Source organism: Linepithema humile, chromosome 4 (genome assembly GCF_040581485.1).
Source record: "Linepithema humile isolate Giens D197 chromosome 4, Lhum_UNIL_v1.0, whole genome shotgun sequence".
Classification (NCBI taxonomy): Eukaryota; Metazoa; Arthropoda; class Insecta; order Hymenoptera; family Formicidae; genus Linepithema; species Linepithema humile.
In genome coordinates, this window is record NC_090131.1 from 21,561,915 (window position 1) to 21,576,566 (window position 14,652).

Sequence of the window (14,652 nt, forward strand, 5' to 3'; positions counted from 1 at the left end):
TGCAATCGCGATATCAATGGCGGTAGGTTTCGCGTGCGGTGCAGCGGCGCGGTGGCGAAGAGAAACGAGATTAACTGCTATAAATACCATCGCCGGCTGATCTCCCGCGTGTTCGCGGCCGCAGTTCGGCGGGAACTCTTAGCTGCGACTGTACTCTTAAAACATTGGAAATAGTTATGGCAGCGGTGCTCATTCCACGGCAATTCGACACGCGGTAACATTATTGATTCAATTATGTAACGCACGATTGATAGCGACGACGGACACGCTCGTTGCCACACGCTCGTCGATTTGCGCGAATAATGAGCGACTTAGCGATAATTTTGCATATCGAAGCACACCCGCTTGTCTCCGCGTGTTCGTTCGGTTTGCCACGCGCGCGCGTGACTAACATGACCCAATATCGAATTCACTTAGTCGACAATTAAAGGACCTTGTTATTCGAGACGAGTCTTTCAGAATCATCTTTCCGCCGTGAAATCGATACATTGCTGAACCGTGCGCTCTCGCGTTACGCTACAATATAAAACAATAAATCACAAGTGAATTTTGTCGACTTGACTAAAAATGCTGGGCGTTTCGCGTGAATATGCGAGCATCGATCTTTGCGAACCTGTCTCTTTTACGTCCAAATCCGATCCATTTGAAATTTCGCCCGGATAAATAAAGCAAAGGGAGTAATGGACAAGTTTCCGCTGCAAAGCAGCAGACGCCCGTACAGTCCGCGCTACAAACACGAACGGACTACCTCGTTGTGTTTTTCCTCTCTTCGATTGTTCGTGTATCGAGTATTCTGAATTACGATGTCGATCCTTTTTCATAGCCGCGAAAGCTCTCGTACCATACCGCGCATTTGCCATTCCATACAAAGCGTTATTTGGCATTTGTACTCGATGAAAAAAAAAAAGGAAGAACGAAGGTGAAAAAACGCGCGTTTATCTTTTCGCGAGCTCGCGCGTAAAAGTGCTCGCAACGCAATTAGTGACGGTACGATGAAGCCGATTAATTCCTCTATTAGGATATTCTGAAGTTTCGCAATAACTTTCGGCACACCGTAGCGAGCTAACTCCAGAGTTCGCGTCGACAATTACAGAGTGATTTCCGGTGATTGATATGTACGCGCAACAAGACATATACACTCATACCGACATTCGTCAGCAGTGTCCGTGTATTCCCCAGTGCGAGAATCCTCGCGTATTCAGTGCCGCGCTGAACCGAACGTGTTGCTGCCCTCGCGTGCTTCGTTAATCACACGCGTTGACGGTTGAATCTTAGCGGAAAGAAAAAGCGGCAGGTCAACGTAAAAGATTCACAATGGTGAGTCGCTGCTGCCCCGCTTGTCAGTACACGCGTCAGAGATCCCGCCGAGAATTATGCGACAGACTGTACGTGCCGCGTGCACGGTTCGTTTGCTCTTTCGTTTGCGGAATTTTTTTCAGCAGTCGGATAATAAACATTTTTCTCATTGAATAATAAATAGTTTTTCTAGGGCAGCAGAAAGAAAGAGAGGGAGAACTCCGACGTGAAATCAACGTCACGTATACCAGTCGAGATTTCTTCTTGTTTTTTTTTTGTTTGTTTTTTAGATTGCTTTTTTCTCTTAACGAAATGCAAATTAATCGTCGGATTCTTTTTCCGAACGAGATTTGGATTCCTATCGAACGTTGTTCCGACGATGGTAATTGATAAATTTTTCACACGCACGTTTGCCGTTTTATTATTTACGATCACGCATCGGTCATGCCGTATCGATTTTAATCGCATTTGAGTCGGAAGCTCACGCCACTCTTAGCGCGAAGATTCCTCTCTATTCTGCGAACGCGCGTCTCGGATTTATCTCGCGTTACGTATGTGCGTGTTGTGCTCTGCGGTATGCTGCAAATACCCTCTAGAGAGACGTACCCTCGCTTCTCTGCGGGCTCATCCCCCGCAGCCGCACGAATCTCTCGCGGTACTCGTATTCGCGGGGAATGGTATTTTAAAAGCCGACTTGAACGAGCTTTTGCCGGATCGAAAAAAAAAAAAAAAAAATATGTCTTTTAACCGAATATTCCTCGGTTAAACTGCGCGAATATTTTACTATTATGCTGTTTGCTACGTTAATGTCGGTCGCGTTTTGATATATAAATATGCATCTGTTTATTGCCTGATTAATATTGCATCGTAATACGTTCTAATATTCAAACGCATTTCTCGTTCAATGTTAATACACGTTAATTATAATATTGATAATGATACGATAACACAATTATTAAATGGCGTATACCGCAGGCGTATTATTAAAAGCAATATTATAGGAAATTATGTAAAGAGAAAACATATTATCTACATGAAATATTCTTTTCCGGATGTAATAATATTAAGTTCGTGACATGTTTTCGAGGAAATAACGCAGATATAGATTTTCATGAATTATTTTCCGTGCTTTCAGTTACTGGGCGGTGCTTGCTTCAGCCACGGCCCTTACACATTTTATAAAGCGGTAAGGATAGGTAACGGACGTGTCCTTCGTCTCGGCAGTTTCTTCCTGACGAAACTGTGGAGCGATGCCGACCTCGTCAGCATCGGCGAGCTCCAACTGCTCTGGATGGACAGTCGCGGACCGAATCAGCCTCTGGCGTCCTTGCGGCTTTATTTCTTACCTGAGAACACGCCGGACGGCAGGAGGGACACGCATGGAGAGGTAAGTTTTTTTAAAAATATCCAAAAATATATGCAGCCGTCTAATTTTGATATATATATATATAAGGTTGTGAACAGGCGATTGCGTATTAATTTTCATTTGAAGAACTTATCTTCAAAATGTGTTTTAAATTCACATTTTTAACAAACACGATGTGTTACAAATTTTTTTTCCTAAGCTTTTTATAGCCTTGTGATACATAATCTTTGTTTTTTAATCACATTTAAAAAATGGAATAAACAATTAGATCTGTTTGATCAATGTTTTACTGCTGTGACACTCGTAAACTTTGTAGCTACGGTAATTCCTGTTTTGCCGACTATCGTTGATAACGGATGCATCGTGCGATACTTTGTCCTTATCATTTTCCCGTACCCCGTGTTATTTTAGCTCACTGCCGTTTCGATACATACGATCCATTGAAATGTCATAAAACGCCGGAATATGTCACTTTTTTTCTTTTAGTGAACGTATGACCGAGCTATAAGTTCAAATATTTTTCTATTCACACTGAATATATTTACAATGCACAATTGAATACAGGAAGGTGTGTCCAGTGTGCTATATTTTTATAGTTAAATTTCTTTGTGAAATTTAAGAAGCACTTCTAAAAAGTATATAACTTAAATTGAAAAAATATAAATAATTTGAAAACCTTTTTATTAATATAATTAATTATGTGTAGTTTAATTGCTTTGAATAATGTGATGAAAGGACAGGTCAAATATTCTTCTGAATGCGGGCGCTTTAGACACCATTAATGCATTCGATTGTACATTACATTGCATGTATCGTTAATTCGACCGGTTGTATCTGAATGCAATCGAAATTATCATGTAATCGCAATATCACGCATCAACGTAACTATTTTCGTGTGCACGATCAAATCAAAATGATTACGCGAATCACGAAAGAGGTATTATTCAAATATGCGGAAATACGTTGAATGCCCGTGGGCGGATAAGTAGAAGGAAAGGCCAGGCAAATGAAACTTGTGAAATATTGGCGTGGCCTTAAAGCCACTTCGAAGGTTGAAAGGATACACAACCGTTCGACTAACCCCTCGCCTGACGTTAGGGTGGCTTTTGGGGTCGTCACGCTCCCTCTCTGTTCTGTTGTTCCATTGAGACATCGTCAATTAAGCACACCCCTCCGCTCGTCATTTTCACTGTTTGCAGACCGATTATTTCGGAAGGGACAGCCAAAGCCGATGCTGTATCCGCTTTCGGAATTGCCGTCTTTGAATCTATCCACTTTTGTTTATTAACTGTAAATTAGTAGGAAATAAATTTCCTCGACAAAGCTGTCTATCAAATTTCAATCTCTCGCGCTTTACTTTTTATTTAAAGTCATAAAACAAAATCTCACTGTTTCCTCGGCGACGATCGATACGCGTTTGGCTCACAACGAGAGATAGGTCGATTTACCAAGGGAAGGGAAATATTATTTTTCTTGTTCGTGGCTCATGAGAGAAAAAATGCTGACAAAAGAATCGAGCAAAAAGAGGGTGCGCAAACTGTTCTTTGATAAGAGTGATATTATGAATGTCGATAGCGAATATCTCTTTATCGTCGTTGTCTTTGAGTTCGCATGCGAGTTTAGAAATTGTTCGTAATAACTGCTTTGCTAAAGAACACTCGGAATAACAGAGTGGAATATTATCCACAATCAAGTGAAAAAAGAAAGAGAGAGAGAGAGAGAGAGAGAGGAAGACTCGAAAGGAAAACTCGTAAAATTGCAGTCGCCACTTTTGACCCTTTTGTTCCTCGTAATTGCTCCAGAAGAAACTGAACATTTTCTTGCTGACAATTATGTCGAACAACGCGATAGAAATCATTATCTCAAGTCGGTGTCACCATTTTCTCTCCCCTGTTGTCCTGTCGCCAATGCGATGTCGCTGCAAATTATTTTACCGATTCTTTTTTTAATTCTATTGTATGCACTTTCTCTTTCTTTCTCCCTCTTTCTCACGGACTCTCATTCTCTCTCAAGCGCGCGCGCGCGCAATCGCATGTTATCGCGAATCGACCATGTCGTATGTAATTGACGTGATTGATGAGCGCGGCTGGGATGGGGACTACGCTTCATCTTGACTATCGAGGCAAAATATTTGTCCAACAGCTGCTGGCAATCCGGTTTTCGGTTACTTTGCAACGGGGCAAAGAGTTTTCATAAGATTATCCGGTGTACTTGTAACAGTTGAAGACAGTTTGTACAAATCTCAACAACTGCAATAATTTTCAGAATTGACAGAATGACACATATAAAGCCTTATATTTTAGATAAGATAAATTGATTGTCTTAATTGAATATTGTCGTTGTCGTGCAATTAAATTTATATAAAATAAAATACTATTTTTGTAATTCTCTCTCAGCAATGTATTTTTTGCACGAATAACTGATAAAATGTATTTTCTGAAAATTTTTATTTCCATCGACATAGTATTTTATGAAAAAAAGATATTTTGTGTTAATAATTTCTTTAATATTGATTGCATTATAATCTCTCATTTTAACCGTTGTTAATACTGAATTAATTTGAATAAATTTGGCAACTAATAAACGCACACTATTAAACGTACACTAATAAACATTATATACTATAATCTCGCGCAGAAATGTGTTAGCGCAGGTGCGATGTTCGCACGATACAGTTGATTATTGGAACGGAACCTTGTTGCATTAGCCAATAATTATACTGACGTATTATCGCAATCGACATCCGTTGTGTAGTAATACTTTTATATTATTCCATAATATTATTCCATCAACTCGATTCTAATTAAAATTTTATCGAAATTGTTTACTCCACAATTTGAAGTTGATTACATTGCGTTCTCTATTTTTATCCCGCAAAGCTGCCAGCTGAAAGTTGGCACAAACTCAGCGAGAATCCGTTTCGCGAAACTTGATTTTCGGATAACCACTATTAGTTTGCATGAGGTCATGAGAAATTCCAATCACGGTTAACATTTATCTATAAGTTACTAATCCGAATCTCTATAAACTCCAATCATGGAATATTCAAAAGATTAACCTAGTTCGTAAATGTGGATTTAATTGTCATAATCCAATCTTTTGATATTAAATTTGATGAAAAAGAACGTTATATTAATTATCTTACGTTTGCTGCATTTATATTACGGATTTATCTCAGTGTATTAACTTTATATCAAAATTATATATTTCACAGCGAGACTGTCGGGACTTAGTCAATTGACTTTAAAATCTAAAATATTTTACAAGAAAACTTGATTAAATTCTGCAAGAATACAAAGATTTAATTAAATTTCCAGACGAACATAAGATTTTATTAGCTCGCCGAATTGTTGCCGCGTTTGTTTCATAAAACATTTTATTGTAATGAGAAACTTCTTTGCGACCAGTTTAGTCGGCGATACATTTTTAACTCTGTCTAAGTAATGCAGAATAAGCTAATTAATTATTCGAGCGTGATTACGTGCAGCAGGTACAGCCGGTCCGCGTGGAATGCAGCGAACTTGTTTACCTGTGTTCAACACCAACACACTCGCGGTCGCGCACGGCGGCGCGTGCGCGCGCCCGCCTGGCCTTTATCAGATGCAACAACGATTTTACTTTCCTACCAACGAAAAAAGATAGCGCGCGCGTCCCGCCTCGTTACTTTGTAATAGTTCAAAGAACACCGCGCGCACCCACTCCTCCCGTAATTTTTGTAATTTTAATTCGCCTTGCTTGGCTCGGCCGAAAGTATGTATTTTTACTTGGTGTGCAAAATTTTAATTAAAATTCCCATTCTCTCGTCCGCTCTGATTCGTTCGATAAAGCAATTACGCGTGTCATTATCTCCGCCGTACAATTAGCAGACACGCGCGGAGAAGAAAAGTTCAATCTCCGAAGTAGATTCGCGAGACGAGATAATTTTTTATTACTCGTGTCTCGAGTTTGGGTTACGAGTCAAAAAAGCGAACGCATCATTTATTCTGAATTCCGTCAGCCCTGCCGCCAAATCGGGTTTACGACGTGTCTACCTTGCGCTTTCTACCATTCTATTTTTTTTCCCGTACGCGCGAATGCACGAGCCCAAGCACACTCGTCACGTTAGAATAATTCGATGTTCTAAATAAAACTCATGGAATTCGCGTGCACGCGGTTGTTGTTTGGCCGCTGGAGGACGGAGGAGAATCCGCGACGGGTGAATGTACTCTTAAGTCCGTCACACAACGAGAGAGATCGCGCGATTAAGATTCACCGGATCGTGTCCACTTCGATGATTTTTGTAAACTGTAATTGTCATTATGCCGTTTTTCTTTTACCAGATTTAAAAAATCTGTCAAATGCGTGTGTTTGTACATATTATATTTTATTCTATTACTTTAATTATAGAATTTTGTATTCCAAAAATATGGTAAATATATGACTAATAATTGTATTCCAAAAATATATTTACTGGAATATTATTCTACACTATATAATGAAATTCATTCAAATAGAGTTATTATATAATTAAGAGAACCATTGAATATTTTATGATTTAATTAAATGATGAAATATATTTTATATATATACATATATTATATGCATATATAATACCAAATTATATTAAATTTACATTTATTACAATTTTAAAATTACTCTTGTAGAAATTTTAATTTTAGATATTTTGTTTTACAGACAAGCGAAAGTATATTGAGTTTTACAAATAGAGAAGTAATTACATTAATGACATAGCAGTTTAAAGATCTGCACTAATTAAATTTGTAATTAAATTGCGAAAGCGTATTTGTGTAGTTATCAGTTTTTTCGTTATTTGTCAATTAAAAAATCAGATATTTTCATATCGCGCAGTTTCTTCATACCGTCGCAGTAAAAGCGACGGTAGAATCCAATATTTAATTTCATTATATTGTGAGATAATTTAGGATCCTGAATGTGCGAGGCGGAAAGCGCAAGTACGGAGATATTAAATACGATATGCGGGAATAAGTCAACATTATATAACGCTCCTCCTTGCGACATTATCATTAGCCAAGCTCTTCTCATTAACGACAACAATGTCGACGTAGTTGCCAGTATTATCATTATTATTGTCGCAACTTTCCTCATTAACGAGAAAATTGAAATACTTCGCCTGTGCATAGCGATGTAATATTACGAAAAAAGAACGGATCTCAAAAAAGAACGATTTAATAATATGAGCGATCACTCGTTAAAAAAAATGCTGGACGCGAGAAATGTCATCTATTTATATGTTAATTGTGTTATCAATCAGTAAATAACTAGATAAAAAAAAATTCATAATATGGTGATATACGTGTATTATAGATTGTTTTAATATGTTAAAACACATACAACGAATTATCATTTTGTTTTTTTTTTAATTGCACAATTAAAAATGCATTTTTGAAAAATTCTAAACAGTTGTCCGAAACTTTTAATTGAATCAAATTACATCATCGAACCATTCGTCTGACGATTTAATTAATCGACCAATTCAAGTGTTGTGTTTGCATCGGGAAAGCACAATAGAGTAGCGCACGTCGATAGAAGGTCAGTGAACGCGTAATTTCATCAGCCAGCCACGACTGTTGTGTTACAACAAGGCAATTAATATATTCATCGAGTCGATTTGATGAATTAGCAAAGCAACGAATAGTCGATCGTTATGAAGTTTCGGATTTGAACATCGAACATGTCGGTCATCGATTTTCGGCCGCGGCTGATGTCACATCAGAGAGATAGCGGAGATATCTCCGCCGATCTAATCATTTTATATGTTTTCAGTATATATTTACTACTGCTTCCACCGCAGCAGATTTGTTTTAAAACAAAATAGGAGGATATTTTTATATTTTTATTCCCTACACTTTGAAAATAAATAATTGTTTTATTGTCATTCAAAACATTAAGTTTGCTACGTGACCTCTTGGGATTTTTCATTTCACAATTACCGCTTGAAGTGAATTCATCGGGATGATAAAATAAAGCACAGATTTCCGCTTTTCTCTTTCGCGACCGGCATTTGGCGGGTATTAGGCATTCGAGTGGATTTATGCGAATGCAGTTCGGCGTGTGCGCTTTGCTATGATACAGTACAGCGTATGCGATAGTATTGGTGCGTTGCCGTTGCAACGTGGTTGGCATGGTTAGCAGAGTGGGCGACCGTGGGCATGGAAACGTGGGGAAGGGAAACGGGGATAGGGGGATAGGCCACGGGGGTGCTGAAGAGAACATATAGAAGGGAGGTGAAGGGGTTCCGAGCCACTGTATGGAAGCGGGAGCGCGAATGAGGAAGAGAGAGAGAGAGAGAGAGTGAGAGAGGTAGTGTTATTGGTTTTTGTTGCGCATGCCTACTGCCGGCGCCAATCTGGCGAATTATTAGCCAAGTTTAACCGGCCGGAGGTGAGATAGATTATGACAGGAGCTGGCAATTTAATACCTTCCTCCCACTCTGCACAAACCTCGAATCTGGAATCGGGGAGAAAAATCATTCGATAAGTTCCCGATGCGCTGGGAACGGGCGAGAATTCCACTTGCCTTTCCACTTGCCTTTCCACTTTTTCCGGGTCTTTCTTTCTTAATACAAGTTTCCGAACTTTTATAGAGTCTCAATTGATTTCGCAATAATTCCACAAACTTTAGGATACATTAATAATTACGTTTATTTGAATGGCAAAGTGCTTATATAATACACGCTGATAAAATATACGACGTACTATTTACATTTTAAGCACCGCAATTACTTGCATCTTATCAGCGTATTCCCGGTGAGCTTACTAAGCTTAATTTACACATCATTATGAGTTCTAATGCAGAGTCACGAAAGTTCATCTCGAATGCGATATTTTGTGTAATTCGATTTGTGACGAGGAGGCGAGAAGGGGAGAACGCTAATAGATAATTACGAGATGGAAAATAGAATTTTAATTTAATATGTATTAAGAATTTTTTTTTAAACTTGAAGATTTATTTTAAGCGTCGTGAGATGCAGCAGCAATATCAATGACGATATCGTGGAAGGCATCGCCACCCCTTCCCCCTTCCAGTGACGTTAACCTTTAAATTACTGCAGGTAGCATCCAAACGATCCAGACGAAGGATGTCTCGATGGTGTGCGCGTGTGTATATGTGTGCATACGTATACACATCTTAGCCGCTTTCACGGTGTGTATTTGATACCTGCGGCGGTTCCTTAAGGCGTATTCACAAGCATCTCGAACACATTTTACTTGCTTACGATCAACGAGATGAGTTTCTCGTGAAATTGTTGAAACTTGCTGTACGAACAGTATATTCGCCTCCTGTTTGCCTTACGTTCAACAATAACCGGTTTAATCGGTTCTATTTAATGTGCAATACGTTTTCAAGAGTACTGAAATATAAATGGAATAAAAAGCATTGAATGCTAATTGAATTTCTTTTCCAATTATATTATTGGATTATGTATTTCGAGGAATAAAAATCGAAGAACGCGATTAATTTAGAGAATTAATTTATTCACCGGATAGAATCAACGAATCTATTTATGTGATTTTCCTCGCGACTCGCTGGTAAACATCGTTCTTAATCATTAGCGCGACGCGCAAGTTTAATTCATAGGTATGATTAAATACAAGTAGTCGTGTATTTTGATGCTAGCAATCAGTAATTTTCGCAAGATGGACTAAAGTTTGTACCGTATACATTCTCCTAAGGTGGGAAGGGTTGAAGGACGCGTCGTTTCCTCGAAACGTAACGTAACTCCATCGAAGTTTGCGCGTAACATTACGCTAATAGCTTTATTACGTTGCCGTACCGCACGACCGACTTGCGCGCCCAAAACCATTTCCATCATTTTCAAGATTGTCTGATCGGGTAATTCCAACGAGACAAAGAGAAGGAGAGACAATAATTGTATGATGTACTGACGAATATATGCGTCAGTATATTGCGGTTAATTTATTGCAAATTATGATTATTCGATCGATCGGTTCAAGCGTGATTTTGCAAGCTCGCGTGTTGCGTAATCCTCTTGCTTATCACATCTCATTAAAACCGTTTCTCAGCGACGATAATAATTAGAAATTAAATTTATATAATAATTGGTTATCTTTGTTATTTTCTTTAACAGACATAGCGAGTCCGCAATTCAATTTTGTCTTTCGTCATGTTTATTTTAACTGTCATAAGACAATTCCCTTGTCAAATATCGTTTTTCAATAATATTCATAATAAAAATTTAATTTATATTTATGAGTTATTTGTATATTTATAAATATTTAGTTGGTAATAAAATTATTTTTTAACTGTTTTAATTTGTTATCGTTTTGCTTTATAAAGCATGCAACTCGAAATTAAGTGTAATGTTGCGAAAAAAATGCGTGATATGTCCGAATCTGGTTAACGAAAATGATTTTTGTACCATAAAATACCATTTCTACACATTTGCAGCTGAATGCGTATCGCACGGGCGTGGTAATAATTATTATACTAATATCATTAGCGCGGTGCTTGTTTAAAATTCGAATTTACAGCTCCCCGTGCGGCCTCCGGCGATCGATGCAGCATTAAATTACCCCGGAGTCGGGGCTAAAATTCCGCGCCGAACGAGTGCTTCGCGGAGTGCTTCGCTCCGTAATAAAGCCCGGCATTGTTACAAAACATTAAGCTCGCCGTTGTTCGGCCAAATTGTTACCCCCCCCCCCCCGTCTTTTCTCTCATAATTTCGCATCAAGACTGACAAACGCACGAAAGGGAAAAAGCACAATCCTTGACGCCGTTATTTTTATTACAACAAATCTATCGAATCAAAATTACATCGGTCTTATTGGTTTTATTGGTCGTATAATCAAGAGATTCGAAGGGAGGAAACGTAAGGGCATAGAGAGTATGCTGACGCAACAATGTAATTTTATGCGCTACTGTACATTATGCGTGTATAGTTTGCACAGTCCTTTGGCGAGAGAAATTGGATAATTCTAATACACAGTCGTGCACGTTTGGCAAGCTTTGACCAGTTTCAACAACTATACAGATTCTCCCCTTACAGGAATGTCGCAGGGATTTCTCTTTAGTCCCCCTTTACGTTTGTCATACCATCTCTGTCTTTCACTCTTTCCGCCAAGTTTCCTCATCTTTCTTAGCTTCTCCTTTTTACTCTAAATACGTGGACTCTGAATTTGTTCCAGCTGTCCTTTTTTTTCGTGTTCGCCGTTTCTCCCTTGTCAGAGAGGAGTGTTTCTTCCTTTCGTGTTCGAGAAAAAGATAGATTGATAGAGAGAAAAAAAGAAAAAAAAAATAGGGAAACGATTGATATATATATATATATATATATGTATACACACATATGTATGCATATGTATTGCAGAGAACACTAAAAGCACACCGAACGAAAAATTCTTAAATTAAACCGTCAATCTTTATGTTTTGTTGTGCTAAAATTATAGCTTTTCGTCACATTAACGAGATGAACAAAATAAAAATAAAATTACCATCTACTGAAAACGTTTCACGACGATTTCTTAATCGAAAAGAAAAGTTATATCATCAATTTTTGAAACGTTCTTAAGACAGCAAAAATAAAAAATGCATTAAGTTGATAATCTTGTTTCTTTTCTTTTCTCATAAAAATTCGCACAAAATTAACTATGAATATAAATTATTTCTAAATATTTATAATTAGTAGATAATAAATATTTTTCATGAAAAATATTATTTATTCACACGATACGTGAAACCATGTTTTAAAAATGTGTTTTTTATTATCTCAAATTATTTAAAGAATACTATTTTAAACATAATGGCAAAGCTCTTTGTCTTAAAACTTAATGTTGTTATTTATTTTCCGCACAAGCTAGAAAGTAAATTCGCGCATTCACTCTAATTGTGACAAACACATGAATGCCCGAAATATTGCGCTTTTTATCGTTTATCCGCGTTACATAAAATATATGCGCCAATTCCCGTAATCCTCAGCCAGCGGATCGACCGCCGCAACATTTTCGCGGTTGCAATTTTTCTCGCGCGGAGATTTTATTTAAAGCTCCGAGGCGCAAAGAGCGCCGGTTATTTTCGTTCTCCCAGTATTTTTAAAGCCGATGCTCTCCTTCACGGCGAAATGATTACTTGCAGCGGCAGTGTGGGCGGAGTGATAACAAATTCCGAAAGTCTATACCAACACCGGTGTCGCCAGTTTACTCTGCGTATTATCGGCAGAGTTACACACTCACTGTTACATTTTAACCGCGTACACACGTATACACACGTACTAACTACACTCGTTTGTGAGGATCGTTACCCTGTACCCGCCGAGAAGAGCAGCGGCTTTCCATCGTCTTTATCTTTTTTCTTAAAAGCATTACTCGCCGTTATGCTATTATTCCGAAATAACGTTTAATCGCCTACAAAAACCATTGCGCTAAAATACAATTTGTTGGTTTCTTTCATGAATATATTTTGCGTAAAATATTTTATTTTTAATGAAACGAACAATTAGCGCAAATTTATCCGGTTTTTTACATTCAAATTGATTGCAATCTCGCGATTAATTGCTTTTTGCTTGTTTTTAAAGTCATGTTTGAAACATTTGTGAGACGAATATTAGGTCATCGGATATTCTTTAGCAAAATGGAGCAATAGGATCTGTATTATTTTATATTGCAGTATCCCGCCCGGGGTGTGGCCTCATTTTCGTATCGAACCATTCGAACGAGCTCGAACACGCAAACGTGTTTCGAGCTTTGCTTTCGATAATCAGTTGCTGAATGAAAAGCACACATGCCGTTGCGCATTAACTTTTTATTTATTTATTTATTTTATATCAATTTTTTAACGAAAAATGTTAACAAACATGGAGAAATTACAAACGTAAATCAATTATTTAACGATATGAAACAACGAAAATTCTGAATAATAATTGATTTTGTTATACCCATTTTATGACGTCTATTTTTCAATAAACCGCAATTCGGAATTTTTGCATCGATTCCAATTGAAATAAAAACATCCTCGTAAATCTGGGAAATATTCTCTAACAAAATATGATAGCGTTTTTATAATACATTGCAAAATGGAGTAGTTACATCGGGTATGTATATTTTATTATTTTTATAATATATTGCAAAATGGAGTAGTTATATCGGGTATGTATATTTTAATAAAATATATTTTATTCAAATATACATACCCGATGTAACTACTCCATTTTGCAATATATTATAAAAAAATATATATGTATTTATCTATATATGAAGCAAGGGAATCATATCTATAATAACGTGAAAATCGCGAACGATATTTCTATGTCACTTTTATTCGCTCAAGGACAAACATTTCCATTTCATTTTTATCGCTGAGACTGAATCGCACCGTCCTAGAAAGTCTCATTCCATTTTCCAATCACGATATATATACAACTTTTATACCTTTTCCTTTAAACTTCGCTTTATTGAAAGATTACATTTATTTCTCCAGCATCCATAATCGAATGAAATGATAAAGTGAATAATATCAATGTGTGTATGTGGAAACTTTAATTTTATATCAAAAAATTCATTATTCGTGAAATAAATTGTTAATAATCATGAATGCGTAAAGCAAATTGGAATGTATTATGTGTACAAAATGGAAAAAGTCCTTTTGAATAATAAGCCCATTTTAATTGCACCAGAGGATTATCGCGTTATCACAATTAAGAATATGGGATATGTTCTTCATCGTCCTATGAATAAGGATAAAATCACAGTTATGCATACGCCTATGCAGTTCGCCCTGTCGTCCATTAAAAGTCGTCGGCCCTTGTCTCCCTCCGTGAGGAGCACAAAAACCAGAAAACGTAAAAGGCATGGCACTCGTTCGAAACCAGTTCACGCTCCGGGGGAAGCTGCGCGCGGCGCGGAGCAAAATAGATTGTTAACGAATAAGGCGCGGGAGGGGGTGGGGGCTCAACAATAAGATTAACATGTAAGGAAATAATCATGGTCCTCATTAACGATGCGTGTACTGAGCTGTAG

At 37.6% G+C, this 14,652-nt stretch overlaps 1 protein-coding gene across 6 annotated transcripts in view; it reads left to right on the forward strand.

Moving 5' to 3' along the window:
- Nucleotides 1-14,652, forward strand: part of LOC105672187 (proline-rich protein 36-like) — a 125,939-nt gene that overhangs the window by 22,031 nt on the left and 89,256 nt on the right. For all 6 annotated transcript variants that reach the window (XM_012366945.2, XM_012366944.2, XM_012366942.2 and 3 more), the window contains exon 2: nucleotides 2,432-2,683. In XM_012366945.2, coding sequence (XP_012222368.1) covers nucleotides 2,432-2,683 — 252 coding nt within the window. The remainder of the gene's footprint in view (nucleotides 1-2,431; nucleotides 2,684-14,652) is intronic.